Genomic DNA, 24,153 nt, shown 5'->3' with positions numbered 1-24,153 from the left:
ATAAAAATGCCCCCAAAGACCCTATAAATGTAAAATTGACATATAACAACATAAAAAAAAAAGTTATAAAACATTAAAATCACCAAACACCACATATAACTTATTGCCACATCCGTAATCACCCGAGCAATAAAACAAAATCAAACAAACAAAATATAACATCACACATATAAGCCAATAAAAAAAGTGAAAACATAATCTACACCAAAATTGGAAAGTATAACATGCCCGCAAAAGCCAAGCTCTCAACCAGCTCTATAGACCGGAAAATAAAAGTGTTATTTCTCCCCCAACACGTTTCTTAGGGTATACAGTAAACACAGAAAAAAAAAATGTCAAAAATCAATTACAGAAATGTTTTTTTCTAATTCGTCCCACAGAAAAATAAATAATAAATTTTCATTTTGACCCCAAATTCGTACTACCAAAAAATCTAATCCCGCAATAATGAAGCCCTCACATGGCAGCATTAACAGAAAAACCAACCTCTTATAGCTCACGCGGTGCGCCAATGTACACACTAAAATCGGCATCGTCCTGTTGTGCGCCCAGCAGGTAATACCCACAACAAGTAACATCCACACGTGGGGGGTTACCGTGCAAGAGTGAAATTGTATAACAAATTATTTAGATGGGTTTACAACTGACCCCCATTCTGGGGATCCTTGGGGGTCCCATCACTAAGACCCCAACAAGCAGCAAATTAGGGCCTAACTTGCTATTAACCTGGTATTAAGGGGTTAAGCTCCATTCTCTGTGTTGATTCCAGACCCGGCAGGAGTAAGACAAGTCACAAGGTCCCAAGTTTCTCCCTGATTTACCATATTTTTCGGACTATAAGGTGCACAAAAAATCCTTTGATTTTCTCAGAAATCAAAGGTGCGCCTTATAGTCCAGTGCAACTTACATATGAACTGCACTTACAGACAGCAGCTGCCTTGTACTGTGCACAGGTCTGCCACCTGCTGGTCATTCATCCTTATAATCAGGTGCGCCTTATAGTCCAGTGCGCCTTATATATGAACCGTACTTACAGACAGCAGCTGCCTTGTACTGTGCACAGGTCTGCCACCTGCTGGTCATTCATCCTTATAATCAGGTGCGCCTTATAGTCCAGTGCGCCTTATATATGAACCGTACTTACAGACAACAGCTGCCTTGCACTGTGCACAGGTCTGCCACCTGCTGGTCATTCATCCTTATAATCAGGTGCACCTTATAGTCCAGTGCGCCTTATATATGATCCGTACTTACAGACAACAGCTGCCTTGTACTGTGCACAGGTCTGCCACCTGCTAGTCATTCATCCCTATAATCAGGTGCGCCTTATAATCCAGTGCGCCTTATATATGAACTGTACTTACAGACAACAGCTGCCTTGTACTGTGCACAGGTCTGCCACCTGCTGGTCATTCATCCTTATAATCAGGTGCACCTTATATATGAACCGTACTTACAGACAACAGCTGCCTTGCACTGTGCACAGGTCTGCCACCTGCTGGTCATTCATCCTTATAATCAGGTGCACCTTATAGTCCAGTGCGCCTTATATATGAACTGTACCTACAGACAACAGCTGCCTTGTACTGTGCAAGGGTCTGCCACCTGCTGGTCATTCATCCTTATAATCCGGTGCGCCTTATAGTCCAGTGCGCCTTATATATGAACCGTACTTACAGACAACAGCTGTCTTGTACTGTGCAAGGGTCTGCCACCTGCTGGTCATTCATCCTTATAATCCGGTGTGCCTTATAATCCGGTGCGCTTTATAATCCGGGGCGCCTTATATATGAACCTAGATGTTTTAGCAGGTATTTATTAATGGTGCGCCTTATAGTCCGAAAAATACGGTATTAGGGATTTGAGATGGGTCATTTGTCATCTCATGGTCAGTAATGTGGGATCCCGCTCCTATCATCTTCACTAATGCTGATTATGTGCAGGTCCTGGACCAGGCCATCGAGACTGAGAAGGACATCAATAGATACGAGGCGCTGGCATCAGAACTTCTAGAGTGGATCGAGAAAACCATTTCCATCATCACTAACCAAAAGTTTGCCAACTCCTTGCTGGGCGTCCAGCAGCAGCTCCAGGCCTTCACCACCTACTGCACCACGGAGAAACCCTGCAAGTGAGTGTGAACATGGCATTACAGGGTCAGCACCTACACATCCTCCCGGCACATGCATGCCAGGCTCAGCAGAGCATCCATGTGTTCCTAAAAGAGAAGCCACATCCAGGCATCTCGGACACAACATCCGCTTTATGGGAAGAGATGGACACCCCCTACACATTGGATGGCTGACTCATCCTGGCAAAGTCATACTAATGTTTACTGGCACTTTAAAGGAAACCTCCCATGTGATTTGATGCATTATGAAGCAAATATACCTGGAGAATGCTGTAGCTGCACTGATGCAGGATCATATCTTGGTTAATCCCTGAGCTGAGTGGTTTTGATGAAAAAAACAATTATAACATTCAGGACCTTGGGAAAGCTGGGTCAGCGTGTAACACATTACACGCAGGAGCTTGGAATTACAAATGGCTGCTAAGTAAAGCATGACTAGTCGAGCACTAATCAACCGGAGCAGGATGACTCATACACAGCAGCTGGGGGATGGTGCAGCAATCGATTATTCTGTCTGGCAGGAAGAAAACTGCAGGAGATGATGATGCAATCAGAGAGAAACTCTCCTGCTATGAGAAGCGGGAAAGCAAGCAGCAGAGCAGAGATAGAAGCCACAGAGCTTCATTATCATAATGTTATATTTGTTTTATCAGCAAAACCACTCAGCTCAGGGAGTAACCAAGATATGATCCTGCATCAGTGTAGCTACAGCATTCTCAGGGTATGTTTGCTTCATAATGCATCACATCACATGGTAGGTTTCCTTTAAAGGTAATCTACCACAGGGAATCTACTTTCTGAGAGATTCCCTGTCCGGGCAGAGACAGGTCTGATGCCGGAGATGGGTGGCTAGAGGCATGTCAGTAGTGGCTACTGGGGGCGTGCAGTAGCCTTCACCCCCAGAGTTGTTTTAGGCTACTCCAAGCACATTTACATGCTGGTGTGTGCCCGCTCTGGCAGGATCCACTCCTTTTAAGGAGTTAAAGAGTCTTAAAGGAAAAAAAATGCTTTGAATATTATGTTAATGAGCTAATAGCTCCATTAAAGGCAATGGAGCCCATAGCCCCTCAGGCTCATTTGCATAATTTTAAAGCATTAAAAAAAAAACAAGGGCCTAAGAAGCTAAAAGAAGAGCAGATCCTGTCAGAGGGGGCACATAGCCGCATATAAGTGTGCTTTGTTTACAATCCTTTGTCCTGGTGGTAGATTTCCTTTTTTTTTTTTTTTAAATAATTGTATTTTTATTTTCATTTTCAAAACAGTATAACAAATAATTTGCACGTATTTCACATTAAAATTTTTCCAATAATGGCACAAACAAAAAAACAAGCGTTGTCCCCAAAGATAATGACAGCTCAGATTCTCTATTAACATAATGGGGTGCAAAATTTAACAGTGTAATATTATCCTAATGATAAACCAATTACCAAGGACCGCTGAAGCCTCATGCCCAGTTGGTCCAGAAAAGTTGGGGGGGAAACTGACAGAAGACATTCAGACAGACTCACCACGACAACAATTAACATCCGGGTAGAAACAATAGGGGTGACCATTTCATTCTCCTCCTCCTGTCCGCTCTTCTATCCAGTATCGATCCCAACGTTCCCAGGTTTTGTCGAACAATGGGAGACGATTGTTCAGGGAGGCAGTCAAGTATTCCATACTTCGAGTCTCCCTTATCCTAGCGAACAGGTCCATTCGGGAGGGGGGGGCCTGTCTTTTCCAAAACTGCGCTATCAAGCATCTTGCAGCTGTTAGTATGTGCAGGCTCAATTTTGTGGCCGTCTTAGCCATGGGCTGGGGGGAGACGTTTAGTAAGTAATATAGTGGGGAGAGTGGAATGTCCACTGCAACAACCTCCCGGAGGAGAGTCTTTACCTCCTGCCAGAACGGCTGCACCAATGGGCACGTCCAGAAGATGTGTTGAAGAGTTCCCCCGGGCGAGCCACATCGCCAGCAGGTATCCGGTGTGTCTGGAAATAATCTGTGCAATAAGGATGGGGTATGATACCACTGCAACATCAGCTTGTACTGATTCTCCTTATGTGTAGCGCACAGAGAGGTTTTAGCTGCTCTATTCCAAATCATCCGCCACGTATCTTGGGATATTGGACCCCCCACTATACTTTCCCACTTGGCCATGTATGGATGTGCTATGGGTTCATCTGATCTTGGGTGTAATAGTATCATATAGATGTCTGATATAAGACCAGAGGTGTGGGTAGCGGTTTTGCAAATGTGCTCAAACGCAGTGGGCACCGAGACCATCTCAGTATTGCTTAGGGATTGCAGGAAGTGTCTAATACGAATGTAGTGGAAGTTGGCTGTGTGTGGGAGATGGAATTTATCCTGCAAGGCAGGGAACGGTAAAATCTTCCTATCTCTGTAGTCTACTATGTCTGCGAACCTAAACAATCCCTTCTCGTGCCATGGCTTAATTTCCTGCCCAACTCCAGCCTGTTGCATTAGAGGGGTGTGTAGGAAAGACTGCATAGGGGAGCATTGGGATACCAGTGGAAACCTGGTCACACAGGTCCTCCACAATTTGATCGTGAATGAGATGGGACCCAATTGGGGTTCAGGCAATGTAGGCGCCTCCTCAGGCCAGAGGTAAGAGTTGGGGTGGAAAGGAGCCATCCATAGTTTCTCAATCTCCATCCATTTGGAGAATGCCGGCAAGGTGGACCACGCTGGAATTCGTCGCAGGTGTGTTGCCCAGTAGTATCTGGTGAGGTCCGGCACCGATAATCCGCCCTTGGATTTATGGGAGATTAGCACAGACTTGGAGACTCTGTGGGGGTCATTTATTAAGGGCCCGATTCGCGTTTTCCCGACGTGTTACCCGAATATTTCCGTTTTGCGCCGCTTGTACTTAAATTGCCCCGGGATTTTGGCGCACGCGATCGGATTGTGGCGCATCGGCGCTGGCATGCGCGCGACGGAAATCGGGGGGCGTGGCCGAACGAAAACCCGACGTATTCGGAAAAACCGCCGCATTTAAAAACCGAAAATGTGTCGCATAAGGACCGCTTACCTTCACCTGGTCCAGCTCGGTGCATTCCGGCGCGATGAGTTTACTTTCAGCGCAGCAGCGCCACCTGGTGGACGGCGGAAGAACTACCTTATTAAATCCCGGCCGGACCCGAATCCAGAGCGGAGAAGCCGCCGCTGGAACGCGAATGGACCGGGTAAGTAAATTTGCCCCTGTGTCTCTTTTTGGCCCAAATAAAATGTAAAATTGAGGCTTGCAGGGATCGCAGGGCTCCCAACGGAACCGGCACCGGCAGGGTTTCAAAGAGATAAAGCAGCTTAGGAAAGATGGTCATTTTTACCGCTGCTATCCTGCCAAAAAGGGAAAGGGGAAGACTATTCCAGTTATCCAGCAGAGTCCTTATTTCTCTGAAACTATCAGGGAAGTTCTGTCCATAAAGTGTGTTATAGGAGGGGGTCAGGAGTATCCCCAGGTACTTAATAGCTTCAACTTTCCAATTATATCGGAATGTTGCCTGCAATTGATCAACCAGTGGTTGGGTAAGGTTAAGGGGTAATGCTTCTGTCTTTGAGGTATTCACTTTATAACCAGATAGACGACCATACTGCTGTAACCGCGCTTGTAGGTTAGGCAGAGAGATTAGGGGTTGAGTTAAAGTGAGCAGGATGTCATCTGCAAATAAGGACAATTTGAATTCCCTATCTCTGACCATAATACCATGAATATTAGGGTCTTGTCGGATAGTGGAGGCCAGCGGTTCAATGCAAAGTATGAATAAGAGAGGAGAGAGTGGGCAACCCTGACGAGTACCACTCCTTATCTGCAGAGGTGGGGAGGATGCGTGCGGAAGCTTAATTTCTGCAGTAGGGTTTGAATACAACCCCCTCAGAGCCTGGAGAAAGGGGCCTTTTATTCCAATATGTTCTAGCACTTGAAACATGAAGGGCCAGCTGAGGCGATCAAACGCCTTCTCAGCGTCTAGACTGAGAATCAGGGCCTGGTCGTTTTGTTTGTTGACTATATCAATAAGATCAATTGTTCTCCTCGTGTTGTCGCCACCCTGACGCCCCGGCACAAAGCCCACTTGGTCTTTATGAATAACCTGGGGGATCCACTGGATCAGGCGATTGGCCAGCAATTTTGTGAATATTTTCAAATCAGCGTTCAGAAGTGCAATCGGCCTGTAATTAGCACAGTCAGTCGCATCTTTCCCCGGCTTAGGGATAAGGGTGATATAGGAGTGAGTAAACGTTGTAGGCATGGGCTCGCCTTGTAAGAACGCATTAAACACTTTTGTCATATGCGGCAACAACACAGGGGAGAAGGTCTGATAATAGAGATACGTGAGTCCATCCGGACCCGGGGATTTCCCGTTGGGCATTCCTTTAATCACTTCCTCTATCTCCTCCGATGCTAATTCTGAGCCAAGTGCCTCAATAGCCTCCAAGGGGAGACCCGGAAGAGAGCAAGAGTTCAAGAAATCTACTAGCAACTTTTTCCTACTGCCCTCGTCCAATGGCAGGGTATTTGGTAAAGAGTACAGTTTGGCGTAAAATTCTTGAAAACGAGAGGCAATCGCCCTCGGGTCATGCAAGAAGTTGCCCCCAGAATCTCGTATAATATGGGGAATTTGGTGATCTCTTCTCTCCCTCAGTTGCTTCGCCAGTAGTGAATGGTGTTTATTTGCCTGCTCATAGTACCGTTGCTTAGTAAACACCAGCAGTTTCTCTACCTCCTGGGTCTGGACTTCACGCAACTGTTCCCTAACCTCAATTAGCTGTTTAAGCCTTCGCCTTGTTGGTTTGGCCAACAAGGCTGCCTCCTGCTTGTCGATTTCTTTTCTTAGCTCTTTCTCTAAATGGGCCCTATTCTTTGTCAACCTGGTCCCCTGCTCAATGCAATGGCCTCGGAAGACCGCTTTATGAGCTTCCCACATCACCGGAATGGAGGGAATCGACCTCTCGTTAAACTGAAAATACTCCCGCAAGGCCCCATTTAACTCATCTCTGATCAAGGGCTTCTTAAGGAGAGATTCATTCAGGCGCCAGTGACATACCCTCGTTGTAGTGAGGCCCTCTCTAAGCTGCAGGAGGACTGGCGCATGATCTGACCATGATATGTCCCCCACCTCTGCAGTGTGCATCATTCGTAAGAATTGTATATCTCCAAACCAATAATCTATACGGGTATGGGTGCCGTGTGGGGCTGAGTAAAAGGTAAATGAGCGGTCACCCGGGTTGCCCACCCTCCACAAGTCATACAAGGCAAACCTCCTGATAACTCTACGAAATGCGGCTGAGATGGTGTTCTGTGATCTAGTGGTGGGGTTGGGATCAATTGCTAGGCGGTCCATAGTTTCTGAAAAAATGACATTAAAGTCCCCTCCTATCAATAGGGGGGCTGGTGGGAGTTTAGCTAACTTATTCAGGACTTTAGTAATGAATCGAACCTGGGATGTGTTGGGAGCATATATGTTGCACAGGAGTACGGGCGAGCCGAACAATTTGCCCTGGATGATGATAAAGCGGCCCTTGGGGTCTAAAGTCACTGTCTCAGGCACTATAGGGCACGATGTTGAGAACAGGATTGCCACTCCCGCCTTTTTGTTCTCTGTGGACGCCATATAGGAGACCGGGTAAAGATGCTTAGTAAAGTTAAAGTTCCCTGTCGCATCGTAATGCGTTTCCTGCAAAAATACCACATCTGCTCTACTCCTCTTCAGCTCATTAAGCGTGAGTCTTCGCTTGCGAGCTGAGTTGAGCCCTTTTACATTTAGCGTTAGGAGCCGGACCATGATTACCTGATTAGTGGGTACCTCTGTGCCAGACCCGTGGCTTGCTCCTGCGTGTTATGCGCCTGGTCCTAGGGAGGGAGGGGGTGAGAGGAGCTATATGTGGGTTCTCCCCCCAGGCTTCAGTGCAGGCGTGAGGGGGGGTGTCGATGTGTGCACACCTAAGACGTCGGAAACACTAGGGAAGAAGGGTAAGGGATGTGACAAGGGGGGGGACAAAACTTGTATACCACAAGACAGACAATCAAAACAGATAAGAATCCAAGTAAGAAAATAACAAGAAAACAAGAATGACTTCTCAAGTCTATAACCAGGGAGAGGAGATCTCCTGACCCTGGTGCAGGCCTACCCAGCCGGTCTGCCCCTGAAGTAGGGGAGTATAGTCAGCTGGTCTGGATTCACCGCCCCCTATATAAACCCCAATCTGGAGTTAGGGAGCAGGATCCAGAAAAGACCCACCTAGTGGGGAAAACGTGGTATTGTAACCCTGGAAAGGAGAGGAAGAAATTTTTCCCTGCCAGTACAATACTATACTAGCTGGAATACTTTGATTTATCACGAACTATCTAGAGAATCCGGGTAGTAACCCCGGTGCCTTTTATGCATATTACTAACTAAAGATTCTGAGGGGGGAAAGGGTATCCTGAACATAAGCAAACATAAACAGGCATAAGACCCCTATTAAACTGTAAAGGATATATGCCCAGCAGGCGTTCTTCTTTAATCATAAGAGTCCTGGGATGGAGCTCTGGCTCGTGATCTTCGTCTCTTTTGTTGCGGCTGGCTCTTATATTGCTGCTGGCGTAACTGGGGGGGGGGGAGCCCCCCAGTCGTCTAGTCGTGGAGTCAGAATGTTCCAGATGCCACAAAATTCCTGAAGCTCCTCAATCACAGTAAGCGTGGCTGTAATTCCATCTTTGGTGGCCGACAGGGCAAATGGGAAGTTCCAGCGGTAGGAGATGCCGTTTTCACGTAAAATGTCCAACAACGGCCGTAGAACCCGCCTCTTCTGAAGTGTAATTCCAGAGAGATCTTGGTAGAGCTGTATGACATCTCCATTGAAATTGAAGTTCTTATTTTTCCTCGCGGCAGACATGATGCGCTCCTTCAGTCCAAAGTCGTGCACACAACAGATGACATCCCGTGGGTTTCCTCCCAGTGTTTTAGGCCTCAAGGCTCTATGAGCTCTGTCAAGCTTCACCTGCGTTTCCGGTTCTCCTAGTAATGTTGAGAAGAGTGCTTGTAGTGTAGTGCTTACATCCTCCTTGCCCTCCACCTCTGGTATGCCCCTCACCCTAATGTTGTTGCGTCTTCCTCTGTTATCAAGATCTTCCAAGTGCCTGGCCATGTCTTGTAGTGCGACAGATTGGGAGTGCAAAGTATGTTGCGTATGTGAGATCTGATGCCTTGAGTCTGCCTGTGCAGTTTCCAGCTCATCAATTTTCTGCGTCATGCACTGAATATCACGCCGTACCTCTGAAATTTCAGACTTGAACGCCTCTTTAACTTCAGCTATCAGCGATTTAAAGTCCTCTTTAGTAGGCAAATTCTGGAGATGGGCATGCCAGTACGGTGCCGGGGCTGATGGCCTCATTTCTGTATCATAGTGCTCAGGTGGGTAGATTTCCTTTAAAAGACATCTATCACCAGGATTGAGGATTGTAAATCAGGCACACTTACATGCTGGTATGAGCTCCCTTTGGCAGGATCTATTCTTTCTTTCAGCTTCTTATTCCCTGATTTTTACAAAAAAAGTATTTTAAAATTGTGCAAATGAGTCTGAGAGTCTATGGGCTCCGTAGGTGTTCATAGAGCCTGGAGCCCCTCAGGTTCATTTGCATAATGTTTAAAGCCTTTTTTCCCCTTAAAAACAAGGGTATAGGTAGCTTAAAGAAGAGCAGATCCTGGCAGAGGGGGCGCAGACCTGCATGTAATTGAGCTTGGTTTACAATCCTTCATCCTGGTGCTAGATGTCCTTTAAGATCCGTAGTCACTTACATACAGTGTAGTCTTGTACGGTCTAATGTAAGGTTACCATATCTCACCACATCCATGCTTTGCTGTTTTATCCCAGGTTTCAGGAGAAGGGGAATTTGGAAGTTCTTCTTTTTACTATTCAGAGTAAGATGAGGGAAGAGAAACGTAAGCTCTATGTACCATCGGAGGGGAAGAACATCCCCGATATTAACAAGGTGGGTTCTGTATCTGTGAGAATTGTGATACTTTGTGTCTGATGTATTTTGTGTCTGACGCTCATGCATAAAGGTGGCTTCTTCCATGCTTGTCCATAAGAGAACATACGATTACATAAATTTCTTCATTTTGGGCACAGGCATGGAATCGGGCAGCACTATGAACCATTACGGTATATATATATATATATATATAAACGATTATGGAATGCTTGTTCTATGGCGACCATTGATGTAGAGTGTTGGGCATTGTGCATGCGCTGCGATACTGATTCCACCTCTATGGAGAAAAGACTAAGGGTAGATCATTGTGCAGTACTTACAGACCTACCCAAGTGCCGTGGACAGGACTTCCTGTATCATAGTTGCGCATAGTTGCTTCCCCACTGAACAGGAGCACAGAAATGTTTGGCAGGGAAGCAGGGACCCCTTGCTTTATCTGTAACATGATGCAATGTGATTCTGTCCTGGACCCTATGGATATAAAGAGTTGAACCTGCATGACTTGTGCCACTCATATAATTGTGAGCTATTTGTCATAACTTAGGCTTGGACACGCCTTGAGAAGGCAGAACACGAGCGCGAGGTCGCCCTACGGAACGAGCTCATACGTCAAGAGAAGCTGGAACTCCTGTCACAGCGGTTCGATCAGAAAGCGGCTATGAGGGAGGCCTGGCTCAGCGAGAACCAGCGGCTTGTGTCTCAGGTAAGCAGTAGCCACGTTACTATCCTCACAAGAGGTGCTCAGCAGGTCTTCATATTAACATCCGATTAAATTCCCAGGATAATTTTGGATATGACTTATCTGCCGTGGAGGCTGCCATGAAGAAACATGAGGCCATCGAGGCAGATATTTCCTCCTATGAGGAGCGGATCCAGGTGGTGGCCGATTTGGCTCACGAGATGGAGTCAGAAGGATATTACGATATCTGCAGGATAACGGCTCAGAAGGACAATATCCAGAGACAGTGGAACCTCCTGAAGGAGCTGCTCAGCGCCAGGAGAGCGCGGCTGGAGAGGAACCTGGCGCTGCAGAAAATATTCCAGGAAATGGTCTATATGATTGACTGGATGGATGAGATGCAGGTAAGTAGCGACCAGGTGTAGGTTAGTGGTCTTGTCATTACTGTGACACCAAAATGTTGTACTTTCCTTCAACGCCCAAGTGGCATTTTGCACCTGTTTTTGGGCCATTTTTAAGCAGTCCGTTTAAAAACGCATGCATTTTTTGGAAAATGCATCCGATTTTTTGTCTGTTTTTGTCCGTTTTGCAATTATCTTAATTAAGATGATTGGGAAAAACTGTTAAAGACACATGCTTCTTTTAACGGAGTGCTTAAAAAAGGGCCAAAAACGGGTTTAAAGACGCCACTTGTGCCACCGGCCGTAGTGGAAAAGGAGTTGCTGAAAATTGTACAAAATTTTGTCACAGTGGAAGCCAACTCTTAGGCCGAAGTGGCGTTTTGAACCCGTTTTTGGGACGTTTTAAGCTTGTTTTTAAATCCGTTAAAAAACGCATGAGTTTTGAAAATGCATCCGTTTTTTGAACTTTTTTGTCCATTTTCCAATTATCCTCATTAAGATAATTGGAAAAATCTGTAAAAAATGCATGCGTTTTTCAAAAACGGGTTAAAAACGCCACGTGTGCCACCGGCCTAAGGGTGATGACACACATGGCGTTTTGAACCCGTTTTTGGTCCGTTTTTAAGAAGTCCGTTAAAAAACGCATCAATTTTTTACCAGTTTGAATCAAGATAATTGGTCAAACCTGTCAAAAATGAATGTGTTTTTAAAAAATGCAAAAAACGGATGCGTTTTTTTAACCCATGCGGTTAAAAATGGACCAAAAAAGGGTTCAAAACGCCATGTGTGTCATCACCCTTAGGCCGCGGTCACACGTACCGCTAGGCGTCGGTTCATAATGCAACGCTAGCGCACAAGGGGAGGTCCTTGGCCACCTGTGCGCTAGCGTCGCGTTATGAACGGACGCCTAGCGGTACGTGTGACTGCGGCCTTAGGTGGTGTAGGGTTTGATATAAGTGATTCAGCTGTACCCAATGTATCCAGCATGTCATATATATGCCCAGGTTTACAACATTTGATTGTAATTTCCCAGGTTCCCTTGTCGTCTAAAGATTTTGGAAAGCATCTATTGGAAGTGGAGGATCTTTTGCAGAAACATAACTTGCTGGAGGCTGATATCACTGCCCAGACTGAGAGAGTCAACTCCCTAAACCAGTCCGCCATGAAGTTCACCCAATACTCCGGTGAGTGCGTTCACAGCGTTATGTGTGATATAATACTCTCTATATATTAACATATAGAACTATTCTGCTTGGAGTTCTGTCCCAAGGATAGTAATCGATTGGTCCATAAAATACAATCTGTGTTTCATTGGCTGAACGCCATCATGTCAGACCAGACTAATCCCTTGAGATTTCCAAAAGTCACTGGGCAGGGTTCATTCTGAATGAGATCCTCATTACTTTTATGAACTACTACTACACACGAAAAATTTACCATATATTAGGTCTGCTCCGGATGGCTGTGGTCACTCTGTGATTCATGGACCATGATGTATCACAGTGATATCATAGTAATGCAAGGAGCATCATAGTCATATATAATGCAAAGAACAGAATAGTGATATGTAAAGCAATGCAATCATAGTGATATATAATGCATGGAGTTCTTGCTTGTATGTGGTACAGCAGCGCCATATTTTGATCACAATAACTGTACAGCGCTGATGTAGGGCCACATATTCTTTTATGATATTACTATGATGCTCCTTGCATTATGTGTCACTTTGATGCTCCTTGAATTACCATATATTACTATATACTATGTAAGCCCTATATATTAAAGGGGTAAAATCCATGGTAAAAATCTGCAGCATCTCCACTAATGTGTTTCAGAATTTCTAAAACCAGCGGAACACTTGTTTTTCCGCACTATTTCTGCCCCTACATATGGAGGGTGTTTTATGCTCATGTATTATAATGTTATTGCACTTTTGTTGTACTTGTCTTATTCTCCACAAGAGGGCAGCGCTGACACTTGGCCACTGTCATTTCGGCTGGTTGCCCACAAGCGGAAAACTCTGGGAGGTATTTCCCAGACCTGATTCCAATAGTCTGAACTTTTATCAGAGGTGTTTTGCTCTCAGACAATTTTGATAAATGAGGCCCAATATGTAAGTTCAGTCCAGGGATACGAGGTTTGGTCTGGGAAATATCTCCGGCACATGGAGCATTTTTCTCAGACCAAGCTCACTCATGGACAACTGGCCTTATCCTTAGGATAGAAGTGGATCTCTGTTTATCATATTTCTTACATAGTATCATTGGGTCGGCCGGCCGCGCCCCCTTTTATGCCCCTTAACGCCCCACTGGCGTGAAGGTGGCGGATCGGGGCAAATAATTGCAAGTGCTAGCATTTGCGATTATTTCAGGGCCTCTGCACAATTAATTATGCCCCATTGTATTGATAATCAGGTTTTTGTATTGTAGGCAAATCCCCTAATATAGGTGCAAATCAAAAAGCCAGGTATCTAATGTACTATATCAGTGATGGTGAACCTTTTGGAGACAGAGTGCCCAAACTTCAACCAAAACCCACTTATATGTTGCAAAGTGCCAACATGACAAGTGCCATAGGTTCGCCACCACTGTACTATATGATAGGGAGTGTTACCTCTATGACATCCCTAATAAATAAAGCAATATTGAGGGGCTACCCGCAGTCACAGATTATTTTGCTTCCCCCATGTTATACAGATTACCAGCCTTGTGACCCCCAGATTATCTGCAACCGGGTGGAACATGTTAAGAGCTGTCTGGAAAGACTCCGGCAGCTGGCAGAGAAGCGAAGAGGAGAACTGGAAGAATCAAAGCGTCTCTGGTGCTTTCTGCAGGAAGTGGAGGAGGCCGAGGGCTGGATTCGGGAGAAAGAACAGATTCTTTCAGCCCCACAAAGTTATGGGAAGGACCTGAGCAGCGTCTTACGGCTACTGAGTAAACACAAGATTCTGGTGGGGGAGATCGGTGGGAGATTTGCCTTGTTGCAGCAGACGCTCCAGAAAGGAGAGCAGGTGACGGATACATTCTGGTCTTGGACCTAGTAGCTAGTAACATATAGAAATGAGCAGCTTCCATAACTGTATGTCGCTTTTTCTGTAAAGGTATTGACAAAAAGACGTAGGGGAATGACCGGGCTCCGCCAGAGGATGCAAGAGGTGAAGCAGAAATGGGAAAACCTTGAGAAGGCTTCAAGTGCTCACCAGCTGAAGCTACAAGAGGCCTCCAACTTCCACCAGTTCAATGCAGACACTGTGGAGCTGGCCGGCTGGTTGCAGGACACCTATCGCCTGGTATCTAGCGATGACTTTGGACACGATGAGTTCTCCACCCAGTCTTTGGTCAAGAAGCATCGAGCAGCAATGGAGGAGATTGAGAAACACAGAACTACTGTGCTCGGCCTGCGGAAGCTGTTGTCAGAGTTGGGGTCGGAGTACAGGGACCAGGTGGATGTGCAGATCAGTATCGTGGAGGTGGAGCAGCTCTATGGGGAGGTGGTGGACGTGGCCTCTCTACGAAGTCAGTGGCTGCAGGACGCATTAGATGTCTACAAAATGTTTGGGGAGGTGAACTCCTGCGAGGTGTGGATCGATGAGAAAGAGCAGTGGTTGGTGAAGATGGAAATCCCACAGAGATTGGAAGATGTCGAGGTCATCCAACACAGGTAAGAAGAGACGTTGTACCAAGTTTTCATGTTATCTGTTATCCACAGTATAGGGGGGAAAACAAGGTGATCAGTGATGGTCCTGCTGCTGGAACCACCATTGCTCACGTTAACATGACCCCCAGCCAGTCTGTGCCAGGCTCCTGACTATAATCTATTGGTTTATAGAACTAGTTTTCTTATATGGGAAAGTGACACCTTATTGGCCCCCTAAGCCTCTTGGGCCTGGTTGTGACCCGCCATCTGCACCCCTTCAAGTTACACCTCTGCCCCCAGAGATCCAGAGAATATCATTCTCACTAATGGGTGCAGTGGCAAGATAAGCCTGTGTCCTACCCCTCCATTCAGTAGAATCCGAAATGAGCTTAGACGGCACTGGGGTCATCTCCGACACTCCCAGTCCTTGTCTACCAGAGCCCTGGAGATCCCCTAGCGTTGTGCTCTGCAATAGTATTGAATTGAGCTGCAGGACACAAGCTCAATCTGCAGCTCCACTCATTAGTGAGAACAGGACCTGGTTCTCGAATTTTATGGGTACATTCACTTGATCGGTGGGGTACATTCAGCTGTAGGACCCACAGCATTCCCCTTCTTATTCTTTATACTGTGGATAAAGGAAAACTTAAAGGGGTATTCTCGTCTGGGCACTCACATTCAGTTTCATTAATCTGCCATTAATAAACATTTCTTCATTTGGATGTTATTAAAAAAAGTTTCTTGTGTGAAGATAATTTCTCATAATTGTAGTCATGTTTTCCCTTAGAAACCAGATGGCTTCCCCGGATACGACCACATCTGATGGATTGAGTGCACAAAGAAACAAAAGGTTATTGTATATGAAATGTCTGGTAATTACTACATGTCGCACAGCCGTCCTGTGGTAATGATCGCTGAATCCTGGTGGTCCGGCAGGACTCTACAGCGCAAGTCTGGCCACCGCTGCCAGAGTGTGAGGTGGTCGTATCCGAGGAAGCTATCTCGTTTCTAAAGGACAACATGGTTACATTTATGAGAAATTATCTTCACACAGGAACATCCAATTGAAGAAATGTTTACATAAGGCAAATGAATTTAATTAAATGTAAGTGCCAAGATGGGAAAACCCCTTTAAAAAGTTAGTAAAACCCCTTTAATGCAGCAACGTCGATTGGATCATTACTTGGTGTTTCTGTATGGCCCCAGGATACAATGTTTCCATGAGATCTCTTGTAACATTTGTATGGAACCATTGGGTAATGGATGTAGTGTATGGACAAAGAGAAGTTGGAACATGTATGGAGCCCTATAAAGTCATGTGCATGAGGCCTAGAGATTGGTGGGATCGCTCTGCAATTGTGGTGACAGCTCAGACTTCAGAGTCACCAGTCAACTTTTAGGATTTTGCTTCACTGAATATAGCATGTGATCTGCACAATGATAGCTTTGTATACGGACACTAGAGCTGTTGTCATACAGTGACCTGGATTCTTCCTGATGGGTTTCAGATTCGAGAGTCTGGACCAGGAGATGAACAGTCTAATGGGCCGCGTGCTGGACGTCAATCAGATTGTGCAGCAGCTGCTGGAGGGGGGGCATCCCAGCTCGTCGGAGGTCCGCGCCTGTCAGGACCACTTAAACAGCAGGTAAGGAGGTTACTGGGATGAGGAATGACTTGCAGATTTGTCGACACTTCTCTTGTCACCTTTAATTCTCCTGACACTCAGTCACTGCCAGGTCAGATATACAAGAGAACAATGAACAATATGAAACTTCTATGTTGCCTTCCTGAGTTAGATGAGCAATAAGCATTTAGCTGACAGTTATATGTGTGTATGGCTGGCTATAAAAAATCAAGGGGAAGAGAATGTCTTGATGTATTATTTTAATAGACACTATATATTTTTTCTATGTTGAGGCTCCCCCTAGTGGTGGCTGAGAGAGAAATATATAACTGTATAAAGATAAGCAGGAGTTCTGGAGGTTCTTAACAGCAGTCCACATCATAAGTGATCAGTGTATGATCTTGGGGAGGTGGGGGGTTCCACCAGTCACTAGAGCAGATATCACAAGCCTCCCTAGTTTCTGCATTTACTCTTATGGTTCTATTTATACAGGTGGAACCGTATCGTGGAGCTGGTGGAGCAGAGAAAGGAGCAGCTTTCTGCTGTCCTTCGCCTACAGAACTATTTCCTAGAATGCACTGAGGTTAAGTCCCAGATCCGTGAGAAGAGGAAAGCCATGGAGACCTCCCAGTGCGGCAGCGGAGAGCTGGGTGGGGTTCTAGCCCTGCAGAGGAAGCTCTCCAACATGGAGGCGGCATTGGTGGCTCTGGAGCCCAAGTTGATCCAGCTACAGCAAGACGCAGAAGTTCTGGCCACCTGTCACCCTTCCCAGGCCATGGAGGTCCTTGTGCATTTTGAGGAAATCAGTGGAGAGTGGGAGGCGCTGAAGAGAACTCTACAAGGATGTGAGGACTCCCTCACGGTGGCCAGCAAGCTGCAGCAATTTATTCAGGATCTGGACAACTTTCTCACTTGGTTGGTCAAAACGCAAACTGCGGTCGCTACGGAAGAGCTGCCGTCCAACTTGTCAGAGGCCGAGAGGCTGCTGGGACTTCATGCCTCTCTGAAAGAAGAGATTAACAGATATGAGGAGGACTACAACAAGATCCAGGCCGTCAGCGATCTTCTCAGTTTGGAGGAGGCCGACCTCCCGTACCTCTCCCTCCAGCAGTGGCTGCAGAAGCTGGAAGTGGGATGGAACAAGTTAAACCAGATGTGGGAGAACAGACGGGAGGTCCTCGTCCAGTCCCACATCTTCCATCTGTTTTTGAGAGATGTGAAACAAGCGGAGGCGTGCCTTAACAACCAGGTGAGACGTGAGTCTACAAGTCAGGGAGAATATTGGGGCTCATTTACTAAGGGTCCGAATCGCGCATTTTCGTCGGGTTTCCCGAATATTTCCGATTTGCGATGAATTGCCCCAGGATCTTGGCGCACACGATTGTGGTGCATCTGCGCCGCCTTTCACACGACAGAAATCGAGGGGCGTGGCCGTCGAAAAACCCGAAGGATTCGGAAAAACCGTGGAATTAAAAAAAAAAAATAATTGGTGTCGCAAGAATAGCACTCACATACACCGGGACTATAGCGCAGCAGCGACACCTGGTGGATATCGGGCGCACGAGCTTAGTGAATCCCGGCAGAACCCGAATCAACGTCGGAGAACGCGCCGCTGGATCGCGACTGGACCGGGTAAGTAAATGTGCCCCATTATGTAGTGCAGTAGGATGTCTCTCTACTATTGCCTCCATAGGACTTATGGGGAGGAGATGTGGACACATTTAGGTAGACATGTCCTCATGGTCCACGTCAGCGCATGAAGACCTCTCTTACATGATATGACACCAGTGCTAAGAACCTCGACCATTAGGGAACATCCACACAAGGAATCCATTGCTTTAACGTTTGCTCCTTATTGTAGGAATCTGCTTTGGCTCATGTTGAGTTACCGAATACTGTGGAGGGGGTGGAAATATCCATCAAGAAGCACAAAGATTTCCTCACGACCATGGAGATGAATATGCAGAAAGTCACCGTGGCGGTGGAAGCAGGAGAGAGCTTGATACGGCTTGGAAACGTATTTGCAGATCGCGTTCAGGAGAGGATCGGAGCCATTCAGAAGAGGTGAGATGATGATGACGAAGATAACAAATTGCTTCACTTATTGTTCTGTCTGTATGTACAGATCTCCACATGTCCTGCGTAGACAGAGATGAGAAATTAGGGTAAGCTACAGCCACCACTAGAGGGAGCTCCTCTGCTGACTGCATCCTGTAAGATCCTAAACTGTATTACATTTAAAGGGGTGGTCATTTATAAAAACAGCACCAAACCGACCTGTATTTTATGTTGAGTATTGCAGTTTGGCTCCATTAAAGTGAAATAGACTAATACCTGCTCCAATACCAAACTCAGATTTTGTGTTTTTCTTTTTAAACAATTCAGCCGTGTTTCGAAACCTGGACGATCCCTGTAACACAATGCAGTAAGTGTTCTTGCTCCCTCTAGTGGTGGCTACAAGAATCCATTATTTTGCAATTTTATCTATTACTGACAAGGCCGTAAAATGCCTTTCTGACCAAGCAGGTTCTTTTGGAGGAGACATCTTTTGGTGTCTCTGCACAATTAGAACATGCACCACTTGTAAAGGAGTGCTCATGGGTCAGGTTACATTTATGTCATTAAAGGGGTTTTCCCATTTCAGCAAATTAATGTTATTGTTTGTGTTACAAAAAGTTTTACAACTTTCCAATATACTTTCTGTGTCAATTCCTCATGGTTTTCTAGATCTCTGCTTGCTGTCATTCTATAGAAAGCTTCTATGTTTACTTCCAGTGGACAGAAATCTGACCTTGGTGACACAGGTGCACGGCTCGTTATATCACACAGGTGCAGGGCTCGTTATAACACCCAAATCTGATTACTCTCTGTGATATAACGAGCTGTGCACCTGTGTGATCACGGTCAGATTTCTGTCCACTAGAAGTAAACATAGAAGCTTCCTATAGAATGACAGCAAGCAGAGATCTAGAAAACCGTAAGGAATTAATACAGAAAGTATATTGGAAAGTTGTACAACTTTTTATAACACAAACAATAACATTAATTTGCTGAAATGGGAATATCCCTTTAATTTCTCCAAAGCCTTGGACAGAAAATCACAATATCCCAAATTTTTACAGGCACCAAGAACTCTCAGCCCTCAGTGTGAAGGCCCTGAATCATTTCCAAGTTTAGTGTTAGTTTAGTGTTCATCAGCCCCTAATTAATTATTCCTAATTAATAATTAGGAATCCAGGCTTGTACTGTCCCAAACACCGGATCTGCCAGAAAGATATGATCTATACAGGTGGTCCCCGACTTACAGACCCCTTGTTACAGACAGACCTTAATCTTGATTCTTATGACAATCCAACATTTTTTAAATCCAATTGCAACAGAGACCAAAACATTTTGGCTGGGGTTACAATGATAAAATATACAGTTCCGACTTACATACAAATTCAACTTAAGTACAAACCTAAAGAACCTATCCTGTACGTAACTGCCCTGGGACTGCCTGTATATTATTCAGCTGCGGTCACAATAGGCTCATAGATATGGCCGCAGCTACAACCCTACAAGTGCATTAGGGGCTTCAGCCGTATCCAGACGCTGCACAGTATCCGCTTTGTTGTACGGTTTTCTGTTCACACTTTATACCTTTGTGATATTTTTGTCCATCAGGAGCCAACGTAACACGGCCCTGGCTCAGAAATGGCTGCAGAGACTGAGGGACCACCTGCAGCTGCAGCACTTCTTGCAGGATTGCAATGAGGTAAGAGGTTTTCGGGTTCCTGGTTAAATCCTCTGGGGTGCGAGTGGCTTTTGCCTTCATTATTGATGAGGGGTTTATAGGTCCCATTAGGGAGTGAATATAACCCTGAGTGCTCGTATATATCCTACGTAGACTCTGGTGATCACTATAGGTAATGTATCCTACATGGATGATCACTATAGGATCTGCTTTCTTCCATAATGGATTCTATAGTAGATACAGGAGCCAGAACGGTTTATATCTCATCAATCATTTCTTCTTTGGCTCCATGTTTCATGCACAGGGTACAGCACTAGGTACACTATAGGGCGCTATAAGCTGCTGTACGGAGGCATCTGACGGAATAGGAGCCATTATTACTCACAGAATAGGCCCCACATATGTCCCCATATATGTCCCCATGTTGAGGCTCAATTAGTTCCAGTATGGACCTTCTAGTAAACGATTGGGGTCCTGGGTTCAAGTCCCATCCAGATCAACATCTGCAAAGAGTTTGTATGTTCTCTCCGTGTTTGCGTGGGTTTCCTCCGGGTCCTCCGGTTTCCTCCCACACTCCAAATCATACAGGTAGGTTGCTTAGATTCTGAGCCCCGTGGGGACAGGGACTGATGTGCCAAACTGTGCAGCGCTGCAGTATCTGTGTGCGCTATATGAATAAGGAATTATTATTATTAATCCTAACCACACACATCCATAAAGTGCTTGTTGAAAATAACTTATTATTAAACTAGCAGCCCCTCAGGAAGGGGATGAAATGTCCTTTCTAGAATGTGAAATCTCACCTGTTTACCTGTACAAACATTTACTCCAAAGTCCAAATGTGCAAAAGAGGCGAGAGGAGCCATTTATTATTTGAGATGAATCACGTTGAGAGCCTGGAGGGGCCTGATTGCATACACCCCTATGTTCTGTTTTATATTACCTACAAACATACTTTTCATACTAAAGGGTTATTCCTACAAAGGCAACATTGTTTCAATTACATTCAGAATAAAAAAAATAACATATTTAGTAAATTGTTTGTTAATTGTTGATTGTTTCGGAGTTGTAAATATGTCTTCATCAGTTCTTCGTATGTGTAATTTGTCACAAAAAATCTGAACAGCACAAAATTGTCAGAAATCATCAAAATTTTATAATTCTTTATTGAAACATGATAAAATCACAAAATACAAAAGACAATAATGAACAGACCACAATGACCAGTAATGGCCACTATGGGCCTAAGGGTCGGTTACACAATCATAATAACAATACATAATGGTAAGAGTAACAGACTGAACATTAGCGTCACTCACAGTGTAAGTAAAACACATACATGGCCAAAATTTAACAAGATTGGAAATACCTTCCCAAAAAGGAGGACCACACACACGTGACCCCGACACGTGTTTCGCTATGGCGCTTTATCAAGGGGAGGGGGTATGTGTAATTTTGTTGCCTGGGAATCTGACCATAAACATATTCCAACTATAGTCTTTTTAGCAAAGTAGATGCCTGGGAGGGAGGAGCCACTGACAAGGCACAAGGTCCACAAAAAGTCTAAAAAGTCAGTGTTCAACTCCACCAATAGATTATTTATACTGTTCCAAAGAAGGATCTCACCAGCGACTTTAGGTCAAGAATGGAAGATTCCTCCATAGTCTTTTGTTCCTTTTCCGCTTCCTATGTAAAACGCCGCTTCAGATTAAGATTCAGTTTGTGTCGCAAGACAATGCACTTACATGCACCAGGAAGAAGAAGGTGAACTCCGGGGACCTGAGCGGGGAAGCGACACATGCAGGATATTGGGTGCAGGATCTTAGTGACTCCCTGCACAGCGCATTATACACTGACAATGCACTTACATGCAGCAGGAAGAAGAAGGTGAACTCCGGGGACCTGAGCGGGGAAGCGACACATGCAGGATATTGGGTGCAGGATCTTAGTGACTCCCCACACAGCGCATTATACACGGACAATGCACTTACATGCACCAGGAAGAAGAAGGAGAACTCCGGGGACCTGAGCGGGGAAGCGACACATGCAGGATATCAGATGCAGGATCTTAGTGACTCCCCGCACAGCGCATTATACACGGACAATGCACTTACATGCACCAGGAAGAAGAAGGTGAACTCCGGGGACCTGAGCGGGGAAGTGACACATGCAGGATATCAGGCGCAGGATCTTAGTGACTCCCCGCACAGCGCATTATACACGGACAATGCACTTACATGCACCAGGAAGAAGAAGGTGAACTCCGGGGACCTGAGCGGGGAAGCGACACATGCAGGATATCGGGCGCAGGATCTTAGTGACTCCCCGCACAGCGCATTATACACAGACAATGCACTTACATGCACCAGGAAGAAGAAGGTGAACTCCGGGGACCTGAGCGGGGAAGTGACACATGCAGGATATCGGGCGCAGGATCTTAGTGACTCCCCGCACAGCGCATTATACACGGACAATGCACTTACATGCACCAGGAAGAAGAAGGTGAACTCCAGGGACCTGAGCGGGGAAGCGACACATGCAGGATATCGGGTGTACGATCTTCGTGACTCCCCGCACAGCGCATTATACACGGACAATGCACTTACATGCACCAGGAAGAAGGTGAACTCCGGGGACCTGAGCGGGGAAGTGACACATGCAGGATATCGGGTGCACGATCTTAGTGACTCCCCACACAGCGCATTATACAAGGACAATACACTTACATGCACCAGGAAGAAGAAGGTGAACTCCGGGGACCTGAGCGGGGAAGTGACACCTGCAGGATATCGGGCGCACGATCTTAGTGACTTCCCGCACAGCGCATTATACACGGACAATGCACTTACATGCACCAGGAGGAAGAAGGTGAACTCCGGGGACCTGAGTGTGGAAGCGACACATGCAGGATATCAGGTGCAGGCTCTTAGTGACTCCCCGCACAGCGCACTATACACGAACAATGCACTTACATGCACCAGGAAGAAGAAGGTGAACTCCGGGGACCTGAGCGGGGAAGTGACTCATGCAGGATATCAGGCGCAGGATCTTAGTGACTCCCCGCACAGCGCATTATACACGGACAATGCACTTACATGCACCAGAAAGAAGAAGGAGAACTCCGGGGACCTGAGCGGGGAAGTGACACATGCAGGATATCGGGTGCAGGATCTTAGTGACTCCCCGCACAGTGCATTATACACGGACAATGCACTTACATGCACCAGGAAGAAGAAGGTGAACTCCGGGGACCTGAGCGGGGAAGTGACACATGCAGGATATTGGGTGCAGGATCTTAGTGACTCCCCACACAGCGCATTATACACAGACAATGCACTTACATGCACCAGGAAGAAGAAGGTGAACTCCGGGGACCTGAGCGGGGAAGTGACACATGCAGGATATCGGGCCAGGATCTTAGTGACTCCCCGCACAGCGCATTATACACGGACAATGCACTTACATGCACCAGGAAGAAGAAGGTGAACTCCAGGGACCTGAGCGGGGAAGCGACACATGCAGGATATCGGGTGTACGATCTTCGTGACTCCCCGCACAGCGCATTATACACGGACAATGCACTTACATGCACCAGGAAGAAGGTGAACTCCGGAGACCTGAGCGGGGAAGTGACACATGCAGGATATCGGGTGCACGATCTTAGTGACTCCCCACACAGCGCATTATACAAGGACAATACACTTACATGCACCAGGAAGAAGAAGGTGAACTCCGGGGACCTGAGCGGGGAAGTGACACATGCAGGATATCGGGCGCACGATCTTAGTGACTCCCCGCACAGCGCATTATACACGGACAATGCACTTACATGCACCAGGAGGAAGAAGGTGAACTCCGGGGACCTGAGTGGGGAAGCGACACATGCAGGATATCAGGTGCAGGCTCTTAGTGACTCCCCGCACAGCGCACTATACACGGACAATGCACTTACATGCACCAGGAAGAA

The 24,153-nt window shown here is 46.1% G+C and overlaps 1 protein-coding gene across 1 annotated transcript in view; it reads left to right on the top strand.

Annotated features, from left to right (window-relative positions):
• The window catches only part of SPTBN4 (spectrin beta, non-erythrocytic 4), a 75,722-nt gene that overhangs the window by 13,818 nt on the left and 37,751 nt on the right, over positions 1-24,153 (top strand). Inside the window, exons 9-19 of the mRNA XM_072123553.1 lie at positions 1,944-2,131; positions 9,989-10,106; positions 10,654-10,812; positions 10,890-11,192; positions 12,223-12,373; positions 13,886-14,199; positions 14,290-14,849; positions 16,334-16,471; positions 16,943-17,699; positions 18,312-18,514; positions 20,117-20,207. Coding sequence (XP_071979654.1) covers positions 1,944-2,131; positions 9,989-10,106; positions 10,654-10,812; positions 10,890-11,192; positions 12,223-12,373; positions 13,886-14,199; positions 14,290-14,849; positions 16,334-16,471; positions 16,943-17,699; positions 18,312-18,514; positions 20,117-20,207 — 2,982 coding nt within the window. The remainder of the gene's footprint in view (positions 1-1,943; positions 2,132-9,988; positions 10,107-10,653; positions 10,813-10,889; positions 11,193-12,222; positions 12,374-13,885; positions 14,200-14,289; positions 14,850-16,333; positions 16,472-16,942; positions 17,700-18,311; positions 18,515-20,116; positions 20,208-24,153) is intronic.

Source organism: Engystomops pustulosus, chromosome 9 (genome assembly GCF_040894005.1).
Source record: "Engystomops pustulosus chromosome 9, aEngPut4.maternal, whole genome shotgun sequence".
NCBI classification, from domain to species: domain Eukaryota; kingdom Metazoa; phylum Chordata; class Amphibia; order Anura; family Leptodactylidae; genus Engystomops; species Engystomops pustulosus.
This window is presented reverse-complemented; position numbering and strand designations above follow the sequence as displayed.